The sequence below is a fragment of the Ochotona princeps genome, chromosome 3 (genome assembly GCF_030435755.1).
Source record: "Ochotona princeps isolate mOchPri1 chromosome 3, mOchPri1.hap1, whole genome shotgun sequence".
NCBI classification, from domain to species: Eukaryota; Metazoa; Chordata; class Mammalia; order Lagomorpha; family Ochotonidae; genus Ochotona; species Ochotona princeps.
In genome coordinates, this window is record NC_080834.1 from 33,808,426 (window position 1) to 33,829,446 (window position 21,021).

General features: G+C 42.8%; 1 protein-coding gene across 9 annotated transcripts in view; it reads right to left on the minus strand.

Annotated features, from left to right (window-relative positions):
• The window catches only part of ITSN1 (intersectin 1), a 209,186-nt gene that overhangs the window by 63,073 nt on the left and 125,092 nt on the right, over positions 1–21,021 (minus strand). For 7 of the 9 annotated variants that reach the window (XR_009245151.1, XR_009245150.1, XM_058661672.1 and 4 more), the window contains 6 exons: positions 18,747–18,976; positions 16,108–16,229; positions 8,252–8,499; positions 5,389–5,548; positions 1,827–2,032; positions 974–1,056 (listed from right to left, as the gene is read on the minus strand). Coding sequence is in view for 7 of the 9 variants with exons in the window: in XM_058661672.1 (XP_058517655.1) it covers positions 974–1,056; positions 1,827–2,032; positions 5,389–5,548; positions 8,252–8,499; positions 16,108–16,229; positions 18,747–18,976 (1,049 nt within the window). In the remaining 2 variants the exon portion in view is untranslated. Of the gene's footprint in view, positions 1–973; positions 1,057–1,826; positions 2,033–2,675; positions 3,075–5,388; positions 5,549–8,251; positions 8,500–16,107; positions 16,230–18,746; positions 18,977–21,021 lie in introns of those variants that run through there. The other 2 variants (XM_058661677.1, XM_058661676.1) reach the window with 2 other exon arrangements.

Sequence of the window (21,021 nt, forward strand, 5' to 3'; positions counted from 1 at the left end):
ATATCATCAAGCCTTCATCTTCGCAGTCTCCATTGAAACAACCAATAATTCCATTTTTCCTTACACAAAGTTTCTGCAGAATGCAACAAATTTATTATGACAAGAAGTAAAAACTCCACCTCATATAATTCATGCCACAGATCCATGAGAAATTAATGTACATGTGTTAGTTCTGACATCTGTTACCTACAGGGCTCTTGTAGGTGGAAAACATGTCTTTGCAAGCAGACATAATACTTCAATTATTACTGTGATAATGACCATGGTGAACAGAAGAGTCAGGAGATTTTTACCATCAGGGCCTACAATAGTTAGGATTCTTTCCATCTTAAGAACACCTAAATAATAACTATAGGTATATAACTGGCATCTACAGAATATTTAGGATCATGTTAGTAAGAAGCAAGAAAGACAGCAATTGGTTAATTACACAATAAACACTGAAAATTAACCAGGTTAATTGACTAACCAGGTTAGGTGATCTACATGAAAGACAGAAACTGAGTTCTGTTCATCTGTGGGGCACAGACAGTACTCATGTCACTGTGAGAGCTTTATGGGACTGTGAACTTAGTTCTAGAACAAAACACTGAACCATGTGAGTCAGAACAGACCAGATGACGTTAAGGCAAGCAATCACCACAACTCAGCTATAAAGATGCTAAGAAAACAGGATTCCTAGTGAACTTAATGAGTCTCTTTCAAACATCAAAGGGCTAATAACCAAATATAACTAGAAAGTGCAGTTTGTAAATCGTCAGTACATCTAATGAGACGCTGCAAGTCTCTGTCAAGTATTTGATTCCGTAAAGTGCTATGCTTTCATTTTATCTTGAGGAGGCTTTCATTTGCCGATTGCAAGTTAATGTGATTTATTCTAAAATGAAGTCCGAGCTCATATGAAAGATTTGTTGTCCATATCACACACCACCCTCGCCCCGTCTAAGGGACGGCGTCTGGCCCAGATCCTCACCTTCCCCTGGGGCAGCTGGCTTTGCGGCCGGAGAAGCTACTCTCTTGAGGCTGGCTGGGCTTTCGGAGGACCCAGACTCCATGCTGCAAGGAGGGAACACAACCACATGTTAATTCTGAACTCAACACAGCACAAATGACACTTTTCTCTTGTAAAAAAAAACTCTGAACATTCTCCAGTTCACACAGGCATACTGAGCTAAGACAAAAACCCGGAAGAAAGGGCTGTAGAGACAACAGTCTAAGCTCCATCCTTCTTCTGCAGCCCTTTGCCAGTCAACTCTGCATCCTGATTCCGATCACATAATTTCTGCCATTTTTATCTTCTTAAAGCTCATAATTTCAAAACTTTATAGAAAATGCCTACCTTTTAAAAAGAGTAAACATGGATTTAAAAAAATTTTGCATCAGTATAAGCTAATTTTTCAATTCTACTTTCCATGAAGTTTTTGAAAAATTTTTCCATGGCTGGGATAATTAAACAACCCACCTTTTAAAGTTTTGCACAATGATAACCAAGTGAAAAAGATCAATCACTCTTGCCATAGTTTTCCCAAATGCTGTGGGTTTCTAAGTATATTTACACATGTATGTCAGTCTGGTATGGCGCTCCATGTGAAGCACAAAGAGAAACGTAATTTCCAACAAAGGCACCAGAATCCTTCAGGTCTCAGAGTAGAACTATTCTTTGCTTCATTGGCAAGAGGCTCTTTTTTAGTTTCATATTCATAATTAAATGATCGAGAAGACAGAATACTCCTGCAACTCCTAACTGTGAATCTTAACTAGTGTAAACAATAATTTCATGTCTAGAATTACTTTCATCAAACAGAAGCAGATAAACACAAAAATACCTTGTAGATTTCCTTATGGGCCCTGAAATGAGTTTCACGTAAGACTTGGGGAACCAACCCTTCTGACCTTGAACTTCTCCAAACCACCACATGTCTTGCTGTTCCAGGACGGTGATGACATCATTTTTGTTAAAGTTTAAGTGGTTGTCTTTTTTGGCTCTCCAGGGATACAGGGCCTGTGCTTGTAGCCCTTCCACCTTTTCACCCTTGGGTGGAACAACATAAAAGACCTCTCGTTACACCGTGTTTTGTTACTGGTTGAAGCAGAAGTGAACACCTGCACCTCCTCCCAAAGCTATGGCACACATGGCTACAAAGGAACCTGTCTCAGAGTGGTGTGATGAGGCACCAGTGCTGGGCTGCTCCCTGGCTCTCATTCAGGCTTTTTTGCCTCCAGGGGTGGAGGCAAAAATCTGACGACCTGCTCACAGAGCCACTGTCCGGACATCTAGAACTCTCTGCTCAAACAAGCCAGGAGCTCATACTTGGTTGGCTGCATTGGGTTGTGTGCTTCTTAAATTTTGACTCTATCTTTACTCTTAAGTTACCCAGAGTACCTCCCCATTTCCACTCTGATCCAGGTTTTCAGCAGAGAATTAACTCTGGAGTAGAAATATTATGAAATTTCATGAGATGATGGTCTGACCAGTCAGTTACAGATAGGACATGGGCCCTGAACTGGATCCTGCTTACTTTAGATCCTTTTAAGAGAAACAGGAATTTGATTAGCATAAATGTATTGTAATCGCCATTTCTTGTATACCTATCTGAAAGGCACCATGAGACTGCAAAGCTGAATAAAACACCATTTCTGCCTCCCCCCAAAAGCTTTAGGGTGAAGCATTTTATTAACCAAAATGCAATTCAAACAATGCACAGCTTGAGAAACAGCTCATGAGGAAGAAACAGATAAAAACAACCAAGTATATCTCTCGGTAGAATGAAATAAGCTACAAAGCAGCTCCAACTGTTCACTGTGGGAACTGGGACAGAGCAAGGATGAATTCTGCCTGGGACAATCAGGGAAAATTCCATGGAGGAGGAGGAGGAGAAGGCAGCACGCAAGTTGGGCCTTGAGGGACAAGGACTTTGGTAGCTAAGGCTTCGAAGGAAGGGCACTGCAGGCCGAGGGCACAGCACGGACCAAGGCCTCGAGGTGGCATGCTGCAAAGGGTCCGGGAGGAGGAGCACTCTGCAGGGCTGGGCGTGGCCTAGTCTCATGGTGGGGTGTGGCAGTAGGAGATGAGGCTGGAAAGGCAGGGTGAGGCATTGGTTATCCTTTTGAAAACCATAACATAAAACCATTAAAACATCACAAAACATCTAAAAAAACTACAACGTCAATTTCCCATGATGACAGTTAATCCAGAACCCACCTACGCTTGCCTTCTGAAGTGATACCGACACTGAGCTGAGATTATGTGAAGTAGAGGATTCACAACAGGTCTAATGGCTCAGCATCTATGAAGAGCCTCAAAAGCCTGCTCTTTATGGGTTCATGCTTTCTGGAAGCTACAAAACCCCTACTTCCTTCCACTTCACCCCCACCCTCTTCTCAGGCCCCCAGGACTCAAGGAATCTTCTCAGGATTTCAAACATCCTCAGGACCAGATATTCTTTTGCTTTCTAATTTTCACCTTTTGTATGGACTTCAGCCCTCATGGCTACTGATGATGACTGTAATTCTCCTGGTCAAGTGCCCTTGCCAACCTTCATTGGACCTGGGCCCTCATTGAGAGCCCCAGCCTGGGTCAGAGAACAGGACTCTGGGTTTGAATCCCAAGTCTGTCATTTATTTTGTGAAGCTGAAAAACTGTTTAATCTCTCCAAGCTTTAGTCCCTACATCCGCATGAGAGGAATGCTTGCTAATTAAGCTGGGCAACAGCAGGTTTTATTACTATTATTACTCCTAGTTTCTAACTGTGGAACACTGCCAAGGAAAGCCAAGACAATGACAAATATAAGTTACAGAAGGTTAAATCTATGCAGGCCATTCTTTTGGTCTTCTTTGTCAAACTCCTAAACCCAATCTAACACTCTACAGGCCTCAGGATTCTATCCTTGCTGACAACGGTGCCACAGAGCCCAACCTAACTCTGTCCATTTTATCCTCTCCCATTTCTCTTTACCCTTCCTCAACCCAGAAGAAAATGAATCTGTCTTATCTTTGCCACACTTTTAACGTTGTGCCCACCTTACACCACTTATATTTTCTGATACCTTTCTGTACTGGTGGGTGGCAAGCTTGGCTTGTACCTTTCCTAACACCCTCCCCTCCATTCTTCTCCTTTTCTCATTTTCTCGCCACTGCTCTTGCATCTGCTTTTATCTTACTCTTTCTCAGGATCCCAAAAATGTTCTACTTGCTGAGCTGAACAATCTTCTTTGTCTTGACTGTAGCCCTTAATAAGAGCAACCTGTCACTTTCTGGAAACAACTCCCATCTCTTCATGCATTCTTGCCCCCAGACCAGCTGCATCACTGAGTCATGTTTAAGGAGCACAAGGCCTGTACTGGATGCTGAGCAGACAGAGACGCAAAGGTTAAGTGGCACCTTCCTTATGCAGCTCCTCTTCTTTCAGGCCACATGACACACATGACCCCGTGTAATTGCACTTATCTCCCCATATTCTCTCTCCTTGGATGCCTCACATGTGTGCTAGGATCTGCTGGTGTTTTTTGGGGGACAGCTCTCGTATACTCATGGAATGCAAAAGTGTCCTCTATTTTACTCTCCAGATCTGTGTTCCAGCAGAGCGCCTGGCAGGAGTATCTGTATGTCCTGTGTTCACTTTCACTCCTGCCTCTTAGCAAGTGATGTTTCTTTCTGTCTTCCTTCTTCTCAGTTCCCGGCCTGCCTCTATTCCTGCTGGCTGATACAGGCCCAGTGAGCTACCCTGGTGGTTCTTCTCATGCCCTCTGGTTCCAGTTGGGCCCAGGTCTTCCCTTGAGCTCATCAGCTTCACCCGGCAAACTGTATTGCTTCACTCTGTTCTTTCCGCATCACCTCCAGCTGACTTTGCTCAGTGTTTCCACACAGAAACTTCCTGTGACTCCCTAACAGCCTTCTAGATGGACATTTGTTGTTTGGTTTAATGGATTTTATTCCTTTATCTGTACTGTATTTATATTGCAAAAAAAAGAGAAATATTGAGAATAGGTGTTTTTACCCTTTTAGAAACTATTTTTCCTAAGCAGAATTGATTTCAGAGTTCCCTAGTAAGCTGCGAACAGTCTCTTTCCTAAAGAATAGTCAATGGTCTAGCCAGATGAATTAATATGTTTTTCCATACACACACTTGGGGTTTCTGCTTGAAAACCTCTCCTTACAGTTTCTGCCTGATAAGCTAGCCCTCCATCATTTGCTGGTGAGATCCCAATCATTGGGCAGGAGAGGTTCTCTGGTCTCTGAACACTGACCCTTCACAGCTTGTTTAAGACTCCTGAACTGGATTCCTTGCCATGAGCCATCCTAGGCACATCAGACTAAAGCCTGCTTCTGACATCATCAACAGGCATCCGCTGCAGTTGCTGGCATGTGGGGCCACCGACTGCCCTTACCTGGCCCAGCACGGGAGACGGGGAGGAGCCGGTGGCCGTAGCTGGAGTAAAGGCTGACCTCTGCCTTAACTGGCCAGCACTAGGAACAGTAAGGGAAGGTTGGGCTGCCCACGCATCCCAGTTATCTGTTTCTGGTTTCTCACTCGCACTGCTGGGCCACCTGGAAGGAAAAGTCCACCGTCAGTGAGTAAGCACTTCCCGAAGCACCGTCTTTTCACCCGCAGCCGAGTGCAAGACAGAGGAAGAGGGCACTCTGTGAACCCGCGGAAAATACATCCAGCGCTTTCTGAAAATCAGAGATGGACAGAGACAGAAAGACCACAATCATCTAGCTCCTGGCTCACTCCCAACTGCTCACACAGCGGGGCTAAGCCAGGCCAAAGGCAGGGGCTCAGAACTCAATCTGGGACTCCCATGTGGGCCACAGGGACCCAGTATTAGGTACCTACCAGACTATAAGCAGTAAACTAGAGGGGAGGAGGGCTTGGGTTTGGACACGGGTGTTCTGACATGTGATGTGAGTATCACAAGCAGGGACACAGAGGGTGTGCCGAGTGCCTGCCGCCATTTCTGCAGTGCTCCACGTACAGTTAAACAGCAGGGAGGTGACAAAGTCCACTGGGCTTAGAGCTGAGCCTGAGCTTTAACATTGCCAAAGACCCTGCAATAAATTACAAGTTTTTGACTTTTGACTTCCTTACTGGTAAAGCCGGAATGATATGCTGTCGAAGTGGGTTAGTTTTGAAGGACATGCTACAAAGCACTCAAAGACTCTCCCTACATGATCATGACCATCATCACCATCAGTCATGACAAAAGTTATGAGAATAGGCCAGACAACAGCTGGGGTTTCCCAGCACCTGATGCCACGGTCACTGACATGGGCATCTTCATACTCATAGCACTCACTTGTTTTTGGATCTTGGAGACAGCTCTAATTTTGTGATTTTATAATTTTAGATATGCACACCTGTGGGAGGACAGATCTAAAAACCATCTGCTGTTTACATCTTTCTAAGACACATAAACAAATTTAAAAAATCCCAAGAATTGCTCTGTTACAGTGCACATCCTGATTTTTGATCTGGAAAACAAAATATCTGTAATTACAGCAGGAGAACTGTACACCCATACATTTTTTGAGGAAGAGAGTAACAGTAATTTAATCCACAGCAAAACAAATCCTGGGAAACATGGCATTAGCCCTCTATTTCAGGCTAAGCTTTAGGTCAGAAAGATAGAGCTTTTCAATCAAGATCAAAAGAGGAACAGACAATTTTTACTTGGAAGTCATGCCAATGGAAGGAGATTGCTTTGCAGAATCAAAGTTTAGACAGGGAGGATCTTCTTTAGGGCTTTCAACCTGTAATACGGAAATGCAAGTATGAAACACTGGCTAGTCATCCACCCTTTTTCCACTTCTTCCTGTCCTTGCTTATTCTCCTTTCTTCCCTCTATTTGTTCCATCTGATACTTCTCCAAAAAGACGTCTTCATTCCTTGCCTTGAATTTGTTTCTGCCGAAAGATGACCAGATTTGAAGAGTTGTTTTAAGCACTTCTCACTCATATTGCTTTTACTGTCACAATGGTTTCAAATAGTTTTAGACCGGGGCTTGCACTGCAGCAAAATGGGTAAAGCCACCACCTATGCACTGGCATCCCACCCTGGCTGTATCACATCAGATCCAGGTTCCTGCTAATGTTCCTGGGAAGGCAGTAGAAGACGGCCCAACTCCCTGGATGCCTGCCATCCAATGTGGAAGGTGCGGAAGAAGATACAGGCTCCTAGGCTTCAGTCTGGTCCTGTCCCAGATGGTAGCCATTTGGGGAATCAGCCAGGAGAGAGAAGATTTCTCCCTCCTTGCCTTCCCCAATCTCTCTTGTAGCTCTGTTTTTCAAATAAATAAAATAAATCTTGAAAACTAACAAAAAACCCAAACAGTTTCAGACAACTGCACATCTAGGTCATAGCCCTATAACTGGAAAGATGAGCATTTCAAATCTCTGTTCCCTTGCTGTTCTGCTAAATGCCATTTCCTGATGACCAAGGGAGAGAAATTACAGTGGCCAAGGACACATATCTCTTCACTGTACATTTGCACAAGATTAACCGAAGCAGAAAGCCTGAAAGGAAACAGCTTTCTAACTTACTCAGAACCACATGACTGAATCCAGTTTCTGCCCAGAACAAACGTACTATTTAAATGCATGTAGGAAATGACTTGGAATATTTGCTAACAGACACGGATGTCAAAACAGATGATAGTGTTCCCTTGGTATCCATGGAGAGAGCGATTCCAGGCCACCCATTGATTGTGCAATCTGCAGAAGCTCATGTAGTGCTTGCACACCACACACACATACTCTCGTATGCCTCAAATTCTTTCTAGATTACTTAGATGAGAATGCCTAAAAAAAGATAAGCGCCATGGAAATAGTAGCTAGGCTGCATCACCTAGGGACTAATGACATGAGGAAAGCCTGCATGTGTTCAGCAGCAACAACTTCTTCCCCTGACTATTTTGGATCAGCAATTGATCGGTTTCACAGATGAGGAGGGCCAACTGGGGTAGGAAACTGTATTTCTCCATTTCTTTCAGAAGAATGAAAGACACAGATTAACCATGGAATGAAACAAGATCACAGAGTTTATTCTGTGCCGCAGTAAACCACAGTTGGGCAGTGGCACTGGTAGACCCCATTTCAAGAATTTAATACCCAATTTGCCAGGAAATCGGCAACAGCAGGGAAAATGGAAACAAAGCAGCTCCCTCAACACAAAGAAACAGCCCAATGCTCAAGAAACACTGATATTGAAAACTGATATTGAAAAACCATCAGGTATAGCATATGTGCACATACGTGGAGCTGAAGTCGGCCCAGTTGTTGGCAGTGCTGGAGGGCTCGGAAGAGGCTGTTACTGCAGGAGCAGGGGTTTCACGCAAAGCCAGTTTTGGGGCAGGGGCAGATGTCACATCAGTTACTGGTTTGGCTGCCGTGGGAACCTCATTTTCTGGAATTTTCTCTGCATAGTTTGCCGGGAACCATCCTGTCTTTCCTTTCAGTTCTCCTCCAAGCCATCCCGGCTCTCCAGTTTGGCTTTCATCCACCTGTGGGAAAGTCACAGCATTTAAGTGGAACTGAATCAAACCCTGAACACGCCAGACACATACCACAACAAAGCCCCGAGCCTCTGCCCTGTTGTGACCGACACAAAGCATAGAAATGTCTCCATCCTTGTCTAAGAGTCTGGAAAAATGGTCTCTATACATTAACCGTGGGAAAAGAGCAGGCCTAACAATTCAAGTTTTAACTTTTTTTTTTTAAGTTTAGACTAAGTGTCTGAAATACTTGGGCACACAATCCTAATGTGCAGAGCTATTCTGAATTTGAAAGTGGTCTGACAGCATTCAGCACTCAGGAAATCATGTAATTATTGAAAACAATTTGATTTCGGCTTAATTATTTAAAGTTGCAGTACTCAAAAACCCTCTAATAGCTAAGCAGTATTCATTCAGCATAGGGAAAAGGAAGGTAAAAATATAGGCTTCAGTGGTTTCCATGGAAAGCAAACTGACTGATAGGCATAGCTGTTTCAATGCTCTACAGACACACAATGAGAAAGTCAAAGTGCTTATTTACAACAGTAATCAATTTTATAAAGGCCCTAGGGTGTCCTTGTCTACAAATATAAGTAATACAAAAGCACACATGAGAACATAATTCTCCAGTTAGAAAACATCACAGAGGCTATTGCTAGTCGCTACACTAAGTGTTTGCACGTTATCTTACATCTGACTCAAATGGATCATTGAAAACGGCCATAATGCTGCTACTCATCCTTACAAAATACGCACACTGTTTTGTAACCACAGGAGAGTGACTTGAGGGCAATTACATTATTAGAAAAAATCAAACAGAGTTCTCAGAGACATTACCTTATTTTCACCCCTTTACACACTGCCTCAGTAGGTAAAATCTTGAACACTTCACTGGATATTAACATTGGTTTACAGAAATTGCACATATGAGTGGACAGGGTTCAAAACAACCATTTTGAAAAACTAGCAAAAATATTTTCTAATTCACTCAAGTATTCAGTTAGGAAGATACGCAATCAGGAAGTAAAGCAAAAAAGAAAAAAAAAAACCCACAAAACACAGGTATTAAACACACCATACATCTGTTTGTATACAGTATAGAGTGAGGAATAAGCTGTAATACTGACTAGTTTATTTGCATGAACAAATGATAGGGGTAACAGTAGAAAAAGTAGAACTACTAACTAGTTACTAGTTCACACTACAAGCTGTCTACAAAATATTCAGTCAACAAAGGATGCCTGATAACAGGGCATATGTAACGCCAGGATAATAGCTCTTTTTGTTGCATACTTTTGTCATTCTGTTTGTATACGTATGAGATAGCATTAGCCATTTCCCATTCAACTCGCCCTCACTGTTTTTTTGCTTTTTTCCCTCATTTTCTTTTTTCTAGGCAGTCACAATTATTTCTTCAGATGAGGATGTAAGATAACATTTTTTTTCTCTCACTTGAATCTTCTTTTATGTCAAACTCAAATGGCTACATGCCCCCTTCAGTGGTTATTCAGTGGTTATGACGCTCTGTAATTTCAGCTATCCCACACTGGGGACAGCCTTCCCTAAGCCTGGCTATGCCAGGTATGCTCATTCCCATTTCAAAGTAGCCTCAACAGACAAGCATGGCCCCATTCATTCTAGGACCAAAGAGGAAGTCAGGTAGTGGGTGACTCGGCGCTTAAGCCAAACAGAACAACTTAGCTTCAAATTCACAAAGCGCAATGGTGAAGAGGGCTCTGCAAGTAAGACAATCTGAGTTTAAACACTGGTTCTACAAGTCATCAATGATTGGTTGCAGGCAATTTCATCATTTAAAAGCTTTGCATTTACTTTTTATTTTTTGCTTGAAAGGCAGAAAGATATATAGTGACATTAGACAGACAGACAACTTCCACCTGCTGATTCACTAACTAGATACTACATTTCTGAACTGGGCTATAGAGCTAGTCTACAAATTTCCAGTAACTATTCACTGCATGTTGTATGTCACTGATATACACAACCATCTGAGCCAGGGCTGGGCCAGGTCAATGCGAGGAACCTTTGCAGGTGGCAGGGACAAGGAAACATACCATCATCTGCTGCTTCCAGAATGTGCATCAACAGGAAGGTGGATTTGAAACTGGAGCCAGGACTTGAACCCAGATATTCTAACATGAGGTGCTTTAACCACTGTGCCAAACACCCTAATTCTAAGTAATTTTAATCTCTAGCTGCTTGTTTTCTCCATCTATAAAATGGGGATAAGAAAAATGATTGCATTATACTGGTGGCCGTATTTAGGATATGCTCTGGCATTTCTCCACCTATCCAGCTCTAACTCTGTTGTATTTCCTTTATTTGAGTGTTGGTCTTGCTCTAAAAGCCAGGTCTCTACCCTCACTCCAGCTAACAATTTCTGTTCAGTTCTCTTTGTCCCTCTAGGGGATTCTCCAGTCAATTAGTGATTTAGTTCTATCCAATTTGTACCTCCTCAAATGTCAGCTGCTTTAATTAATTATGTGTTTTTTAATATAATTTTTTAAAATATTTATTTATTTTATTACAAAGTCAGATATACAGAGAGGAGGAGAGACAGAGGGGAAGACCTTCCATCCGATGATTCACTCCCCAAGAGAGCCGCAACGGGCCAACGTGCGCCGATCCGGAGCCAGGAACCAGGAACCTCCTCCGGGCCTCCCACGCGGGTGCAGGGTCCCAATGCCTTGGGCTGTCCTCGACTGCTTTCCCAGGCCACAAGCAGGGAGCCGGATGGGAAGCGGAGCTGCCGGGACTAGAACCGGCGCCCATATGGGATCCCGAGGAGTCCAAGGCAAGGACTTTAGCCACTAGCACGCCGCCGGGCCCCTTTTTTAATATAATTTTAAAGATTTATTTATTTTTATTGGAAAGGCAGATTTAGAGAAGGAGAGACAGAGAGAAAGATCTTCCATCCACTGGTTCATTCCCCAAATGGCTGTAACAGCTGCAGTTGAGCCAATCCAAAGCCAGGATCCAGAAGCTTCTGGTTCTCCCATGTGGATACACAGTTCCAAGGACTTGAGCCACCCTCCATTGCTTTCCCAAGCTACAAGCAGAGAGCTGAATGGGAAATGGAGCAGCTGGGACACAAACTGGAATGCTACCACTCACAGAAAATTAGCCTGTTGAGCTACAGTACCAGGTCCCTAATTATGCCTTATGATTCACTGCTTATCAAGAGTTCTAGTGGACACTAGGAATTAGATCTGAAACCCAAAAGAAATGTTTCATCCGACGGGTAGACCCAGCTCCCACCCTAGTGAGTGCCCACACCCAGCCTGTCCCCAGCTCTGACAGAGTGCATGCTGCCCTGTGAAGGCATCAGAGTACCCTCAGGAATGGGGAGGGGGGCCTCCCCTGCTTATCTCTGTATATAATGCTTCTCTCATCTCTTTCTTTCTCAGGTTTTCACTTTTAACTCAGGAAATTCACTGGTCAACAACATCCCAAAGAGCAGTCTCAGTTTAATTTATTGCTTCGGACATCTGTTCGTTTTAATGAACTATTATATAATGTGCAGTCATGCACTGGTGACTAACTATAAGGTGGATTTTCTGAAGGACAGTTTTACTATTTAATTTCATATAGTTTCATTTAGTTCGGCCACTTCAACATCCCCAAGTGTCGGAGGAGGAGGAGCATAGAATTCTAGTAAAGCATCATCGAAGTGAAGCTCGTACCTCAATACCACACTTCTGGACCGTGCGAGAGGGCCAGTCTACAAATTCCCAGTGATTATTCTCTGCATGTTATAGGTCACTGATGCAACACGCAAATGTACACAGCCATCTGCTCCAGGTTCAAGTCTTCAGCTAAAGCTTGAAACAGAACTTCCTGCCTCCCTCAACAAGTGCTAACAAAGAATGGACAAGCGGGCCGAAAGCCATCCTCAGACCAGCTGCTAGCGGCCGCCGGGGCGGGGGGAGGAGTGTGGAGGGCAGCAGTGTTTGTTGTACAGACTTGCTAGTTGAAACGAAAGGTTCACTCCAACTTCGATGAGGCTAATAATCACTCTTTTAAAATCTAACCCAGAGGCTGGCAAATTTTTCCTGTATTGCAAGTATCCATGGCTGCTGCAGCACACAGCAAAGGTAGACACTCTGTGAATGAATGCACCTGGCTATGTTTCAATAAAACTTTATTAGAACACAGGCAGTGAGCCAGACTGGACTGACCCCTGTAATCACAGGTGTATACTGGTCTCTCAAAAGAGCGGTGGTAGATACTACACATTATCCAAGAAGAGCTCAAGTGATAGGTCTATGGAAATGAAGGAAAGTAAGGTAAAACTTCATTGAGCACATTAGAAAGTTCTCTATCAAGGGAAGAAACAGAGGGGAAAAAAAGGAGCTGAAATTGCTGCAATTCTCAGAATGAGTTAACCACTGGTGGGTGAGAACTGCAAAAGAAGTCCCAGAGAGGAAATTAACCAGAATGATGTAGGTTTCATTCTGAGAGGAAAGAGAGATTTGGTTAGATCACTGGTTTCCCAAACTGACTCCCTAACGGAATCATTTGCAAAGACTTCTGAACTGTGTATGGCATAAAGGTTCCAAGAATCTCCAGCTGTTTTCTTTCAGAAGCTTACTAAGCAACTGTGATGTATGCAGGCTTGCACCGATCCCACGATCAGCAGATGATCAACCTGTGCTCTTCAAATAAACCTGAATACGATAGTGCTGAACAGAGGTCCTACTCATTGCCTTTGCTCTTGCAGCACACAATAAATGTCAAATTTTATTTATTTATCCTCCAAATACTGGGACCTGTAGGTCAGGAGGGAGGTCAAAAACTTACAAAGCATTTTTAGAATCAAGGACAAAATTAACAAATCAACTTTCATTAAGAAGTCTTCCTCAAGAAGATCAGTGCACACTGGCTTTTTTTCTAATATTTCTCCTGATGTTTAAAAACAGACTTCAGGCACAGAAATAATGACATATTACCAAAAATGGTATTCAAGATGTCATATAGAATTTCTGATAATCATAAAAAAAATTAGGGAAAACAAGGGTGCTAATCAAGTTTTTCTAAGAAGCGACATTTTATAGCTCCCTAAGAGTGTTTACCTCCAAAAGAGGCCACACTGTTAGATTTTCAAAGTCTAACATGTATAGTTAACTATTTTTTCAAAAAAAGTTTTAAAACTTTACCAGCCAAGTAAGAGAGATGAATGCATGTTCCACTACTTGCTTTTCATATTCGTTTTTCTTAACTGCAAACGTCATTAAATAAAATATGGTTGCTATACTTATGATGCTCACACAGTTCATTGGCACTTGGAATGTCACACTGCACTTGATGAACACATTGCTGGCCTGACAGTAGTAACACATTCCATATTTCATTCCTTACTTGAGATGTCTGGGATAAAGCAGGGACCATTCTGGTCCTGGACACTCTCTGTTATACATGTTTTTAAAGTTGGACTCTTAGTGTTATGTTAAAAATTATAAATATGAAACATTTATAAATATGAAAATAACATAAAAGTACATAAAATTAAACTCCCTTCTTTATTGCTCAGTAGTCACTGCTGCTATGCATGCGTGTGTATACATTAATATACCTCATTGGTATAAATAGTTCAAGATTAACTATGCATATATAGAGATGTCTTTTTTATTTTATGTTTTTAATCAAAACACAATTATTTTTACTCCTGTGTTTTAAATGAAGCTCTTCTTTGTATCTATAGGTCTATATAAGTTTTAAAACATCTTTACTATAGTGCTTGTCCGTATCATACTTTCAACTATCCCTCACTGACAGACACTGGAATGCTTTCCTTCATTTTGTCTGTATGAACCAGGCTGCAATGAGGATCCACGTACATATTTGTATATGTGCCTCAAAAAGGCTGGGAGGGAAGAAACAGAAATTTCTGAGTCAAGAGAAGCGAGAATTTTAAATTTGAACAGGTATTGCCAAATTGCCTTCCAAATGACTTAAGCAAGGTATGCAACCAAGCCAAGAATGTGTATTATGCCCACTTTCCAACTCCCTTGGCAAATCTGAGTCCTGTTAAACTTTTTAAATTTGCTCATTTGATAACGACAATAAATCCATTTCACTTTCTTAACTTGCATTACCCTGACTGACATATCCTCACTGTCTGGAGTCTGTGTGATACCGAAAGGAAGCACCGGTGTCACTTGCATCACAATATAGAATGTTTCATTTCTGTATGCTGTCCAGTCTATCCAGTTTTGCCTTTAATGATTTCTGGTCTTGAGTAAGAGTGCAGAAAGGTCTCCCCTCACCAGAAATTTATTCTAACAATACTTACTTCTCAGAAATTTTTTTCTTTAAACTGAATCTACTTGGCAGTGCTGCTGCTCACAGTCTTGGATTGAGACCTAAACAGAAAGCCTTGAAGTTAGGCCTTCAGTGGAATTCAATCCAGTAAATGGAAAGCTGACCATGGAGGCAGTACATCCATATCTTTCTTTTCCTCTTAGAGCATAACCTGCTGCACAAACCCCAAATGCAGTTCTACCATCGCAACAATACCCAAACATACGTGTACTTACACAGAATTAAAAGACTGAAAAGAACAAGACATCAAGGAGATGCAGACCTCCTGACAGGTGGCACTTACCCATTCCCCTTTAACCTCCACCAGGAAAGCAAAGGTTTGAAAGCAAGGCAAAATATGTTTAATGAAATGTTTTACTCTCATAGCAAATGTACACTCTACTCATCTAATCAAGCTGAGGGTTAAAGAGCCGCTCTCAGGAAAATAATTCAATATCATTGTACTAGGATTAGAATTGCAAGGCCAATCCCCGGTGGGTTCCCAGAAAGAAAAATCCTTTTTCTTGAAGTTACAGATCACCTTAATATGTCCATATCTTTGAGAATGGGAACATGCTGTCTCAACTGCTGTATAATTCTTTACAAATTCTGAACCATTCCCATCTTTAATACAGAGCACTAGGAGGACTTGACCATTTCTAAGACTTAATTCTCAAGTAACTATGTAAAGGAACTACTGTTCTATTTTAGAAAATAATTGAGGTCAGTCACATTGCTTTATTTTCTTTCTTAAACTGGCTGCTATAGTTTTAGTTATAATCTGACAGAAGTAAAATTCTGAACATTTCTAACTATTAACTCACTGAACGGGAAAGCAGATTAACAGTATTTAACCTATTACTTTTTATATAATTCAAGCTCACACAATTAAATTATATTTTAAAAACCAGGCTTTAACCCAAAGGTACACAAATTATTCTTGGCAATTACAAGAAGGATGATAGAATACTTTGCTATTAAATCCATTTTGTAAAGATTACTCTTAGTATTTATAGTATATGAGTAGTCATTCAAACTCAAATTAGCAGACACTGATTTAAAAATACAGTACTGCTGGGAAAATAAAACTGTCTTTAACAACTCTATTTTAAAGTGACATCAGGATACATTCTTAAAATGTCATCATTTAATCTAATAAAAAAAGGAAGAAAAAGTTGACGCTTCAAAGACCCAGGTCACTGAAATCCACACTTGTAGGCAATTTCACAGTTGTCCAATAAAGAGCCACAGAGGAGAGCTGCTGACCCTCCAGAAAGGGCCCCTCGCTGGCATCCTTACCATGACGACATCCCCCGGCTGCAGGGTGATCTCATCATGACTCCTGGACTCGAAGGGGTATAAGGCCCGGTAGTACACCACCTTCACGTTCTCCTGAGCAGAAATCGTGAGAGGTCCTTTTTCTGTTTTCACAAACAAGGAGGAGGAGGAGACAAAAACAAAAGATCACAAAGGAACTTAAAGGCAAAGAGTCAAACAACTGATGTTTTACTGCCTGTCCTAACATCTCTGAACTACTGCCAAACAGTGCAGTTTAAATGTGATTTGCTCCCTCACAACGCAAGCAGGATTTTAAACCCCAAAGTCATAGGCTCATGGCACTAAGAGGAGGGAAACTTTTTTTTTTTTAGTTTATTTATTTTCATTGGAAAGTCATATAAACAGAGAGGAGGAAAGACAGAGAGGAAGTTCTTTTTTCTTTTTCATTGTTTAAAATTCATTTTTATTGGAAAAGTAGACCAGATTTATACAAAGAAGAGACAGAAAGATCTTCCAGCCAAGAGTTCAGTCCCCAAGTGGCCACAACTGCAAGTTTACCTTGTGTGTCCTGGGCAGAAGAGCAATCCAAAAGAAATGAGAGGACAGTGCTGTCTTGGGCTGCTTGACAAGTTTATATCCAGGCCCGGTGCAATAGCGTAGTGGCTCAAGTCCTCACCTGGCACGCACCGGGATCCCATACAGGCACCGGTTCTAATCCCGGTGGCCCTGCTAGATAGCTCCCTGCTTGTGGCCTGGGAAGGCAGCTGAGGACAGCCCAAAGCCTTGGGACCCTATATGCACGTGGGAGACCCGGAAGAAGCTCCTAGCTCCTGGCTTTGGATTGTCTCAGCTTCAGCCATTGTGGCTGCTTGGGGAGTGAATCATCAGATGGAGGATCTTCCTCTCTGTCCAGAGAGGAAGTTCTTCCGTCCACTGGTTCACTCCCAAGCAGACACAATGGCCAGAGCTGCGCCGATTTGAAGCCAGGAGCCAGGAGCTTCCTTTGGGTCTCCCATGTGGCTGTAGAGTCCCAAGGCTTTGGATTGTACTCAACTGCTTTCCCTGGCCATAGCAGGGAGCTGGATGGGAAGTGGGGTTGCTGGGATCAGAACCAGTGGGTGCCCAGAAGGGATCCTGGTGTGTGCAAGGCAGGGACTTTAGTGGCTAGGCTACTGCGCCGGGCCCAAGAGGAAAGCTTAACCCAGTTATGGTTCTGAGGAGGTAGGCTGGGTGGGAGCACCTGAGATCACCCAGGAAGCTGATTTTCAGTTAGGTCCAGCTTCTCGCCTGGCCTCCTGACTCACCACGTGCTTGTCCTTTTGCATGTGCGTCCACTGTTGCTGTGGCCCCCATGAGAGTATAAATGAGTGCGGACACCTGATCTTGGACTTGAACTTCAAAAACTGTGTGTTAACCAAATGATTTCACCTGGTGAGTCAGTGGTGGCAGGTATCTCACTGTAGTAACAAAAAGCTATCATACCATCTGTCAAAGAATCTAGGAAGCGCACATTGCACACCATGGGAGGCTCCATGTGAGGGTGACCCGTTCAGAGCGAGCATTCGCAGAGTCTCCAAAGGCCCTTCCAGCGCCAAGTGCTTCTCGCCTCGGCCTCCAGCACACATCTGTACGACATCAGCACCCTTCTCCCCACCCAGCAGTTACAACAGGATCCCAGATCAAAACCAGTCGGAGAAAACTCGGTTGGGAAGGAGCAGAGAAAACACAACTTCCCACACTAAGACACGTTAGTGTTGATGTTTCTGGTGTTTTACATGGTCCCCTAAGTACTGAGCTAAGTACAGTTATTACTGATAATAAGGGGAGGGGCAGGGGATAATGAGTTTAAAAATAACTTCTATCTAAAACCAAGTAAAGATTTCAAAGGTGCACGGAAGCAGAGGACGCTTATAGCATGAAGCATGCGGAGAACCAACCAAAATCAACATCATCTGTGAATCCCAACCCCCTCCAAATAGCAATCACTTCCTTCATCTGAGCGACATCTGCTAAGCTACAGAATATCACGCCACCACACAAGAATGTTAGAAATACATCCTATGTATTTACTATGACATAAGGGATGGCTTTTTCTAGCTACTTCCATTAGATTTGTACTTGATTTTCCTTAGAGGCAAACTGCAATCATAGGACACAATAGTCATGTCTCAAAAAATTAAAAAAAAAAAAAAAACAAAAAAATGAGGCTTGTTTTGCCCCCAGTGCAGACTAAAAAAAAAAAAAGCACAGTGAATGCCACATTGGGATAGGCAAATGAGAAAGTGCACTTTCTCCTATGGACTCAGCACAGAAATCTCTGGGAGAATTACACACCAGACAAGCACCAGGCTCTTTCGGCAGGACAGGGCGAGGCCTCCATTTGGAATGCAAGTCTATGAATAGAGTCTGGTAATGGAATTGGATGCCACTTTGGTTAACTCTGTGGAGGACTCCTAAAAACCAGTGCAGTGGAGGCAAAGGCTGACCTGGTAGATAATAGAACTCTAACAATCCTGGAGAAAAAAAACACAGCAGCACTGTGGAGGCTCTCATTCCATTAGTTGTCAAGAGAGCTGTACGAGATGTGGACACTTCCCGAGGGAGAGGCTCTGGGAAACAGAAACACTTATGTTGTTGAACTGTTGTTTGGCTTCCAATACCTGTGGTGGGCCAGGGTGTTTGGACAGCTGGCTTAGCTGGATCTTGGTGTTGATGGAAAAACCGACTCAGCTTGTCTTGTGCTTCCTGCTTGCCTCTTTCCTCGCCCTCCTTCTTTTTGACACTCTCTTCCCTCTTCAGTTTGTCCTCGTCATGGGGTTTTCTTGGCCGCTGGTGGTCATCTTCTGGTTGCGCGTGCTCCAGCCACTGCCTGTCCCGTTCCTGGGCTCTCCTGCCAACAGAATGCTGGTTACACGAAGGAAGCAGCGCCGACCGTGGTCACTATACAACTTTGGCTGGTCCAGGGCTCTCAGGCCTCAGAGTCTGACTTCCTGAGGACAGCTCCTCGTCAGGGAAGTGGAGGCCCTCGCAGAGTCCATTCTGAGATGGAGCCAAATGACTTAGACAAACACAGGAAGAAGACTTGGGCTGTATTTCAGGAAGCAGCTACCACATAATACTTCTCTATGTTAAAGCTGGTATTAAATGGCAAAATAGAAATCAAAAACACGAAATCCATAAAACAAAGATAACTTTAGCGACTAGAATAAACCCAACAGTGCAAACCAAACATTGCTTTAATGAGTCCATGACCAATCAGATCACTAACGCTCCCACTTAGCTAAGGGTACGCCTAATTTACATGAGCATGTGATGCACCTGAGAACTGAAGTTGAAAGCAAAGGACTGCTTAACTGGACGTCAACTAGGTGGGACTCTCACATCCACTTAGGAGAGCAAACTGCAGTCTTGCTGTCTCCACTTCTTCACCAACTTCCTGCTAGTTCGCCTGGGAAGGCAGCAGTTGCTGACCCAAGCACCTGGGTCCCTACCACCCACACAGGAGACCTGACAGTGGAGTGGCCTAACCCTAGCTGTTGCTGAAATTTGGGGAGTTAACAAGTGGATGGAAGTGCTTACACTCACTCTCATATTCTCTCTTTATCTCTCCCTTTCAAATAAAAAAATATTTGGGAAGGAAAAAAAAAGGCGACTTATGGTGGCTCTAAATGGAAACCCCTAGGAAAAGACTGGAAATTATTTTTCTCAGACTTAGAAAATATTTTAAATGAAAGTAAGTACAATAACAAACTATAAAATAATGAAAGTAGTTATCCACATACTAATCCCTTGAACCATGTAGGTTCGACCTCTTATTACCCACATTTTATAGATGAGAAACCTGAGGCAGGGTTAAATTAAATGACTTATCCAAGTCACATCGCCATAGCCACCTCGGGTTCCACCCCAAGATGTCTGGTTTCAAAGTCTCCACACTGAACCACTGTTTTGTTACATGACCAATGCACAAATGTTAGCTTTTAGATTCAGAAAACTGCCAGAGTCACACAAGATAAACAAATTATACTTTCATTATCCACTGTCAAAATGTACACATATATCTACTTGAAATGTGGAAAGTCAGTGCAGAGTCCTGATACAGCTCCTGCATGAGGCATGCTCAGCTCTGCCGCTGCCCCAGGCTCAGACCACTGACTTCAGCAACTGACCTCAAGGCCTGTTCCTTCAACTTGTCCACTTTAATTTTATTAACAAATTTTTATAATTCATAGCATTGAAAGATTTTTATTCTTAAAATCTAAAATTAATTGAAGCACAAGAATTTTGTTTTACAAGGTTTATTTAAAAGGCAGAGTTGACAAAGGGAAAAGAGACAAATCCACTGGTTCACTCCCCAAAGAGCCATAACAGCCAAGAATCAAGGAATTTCATCCAGACCTCCCAAGTCTTTGGAACATTTTCCACTGCTTTCCCATGTGCATTAGCAGGGAGCTGGAACAGAAGCAGAGCACAGGAGACCCAAGCTGCCACTCCGACATGGAAAGTCAGCATCACAAGTAGTGGCTTAACTTGCTGGGCTGCAACACCAATCCCAAAAACAAGCATTTGGCACAGTGGTTAAGACACACCTCTGGAGTGCATGGATTCCAGTACCTGATTCTGCTTGATTCCAGCTTCCTGCTAATGTGTGCTCTGGGAGGAAGGAGCTCTAGACCTATCACCTGCCTAGAAGACTGAAATGGAGTTCCTGGCACATGGCTTCTGCTGTGCCCAGTCTCTGCAACTGTAGATATTTGGGGGCTTAAATTTGCAATCAGATTTCTGTCTGTCTCTCTTTCACTAGCTTTCCAATAAATAAAAATAATTATCCACAATTAGCTGAAATTTAGAAAGCAGATATTGAGTAAAAAAAAAAAAACTCAGACATACAAAAAGGTAATGATTAAATGTGGATAATTTACTGGAGAGTTTGAA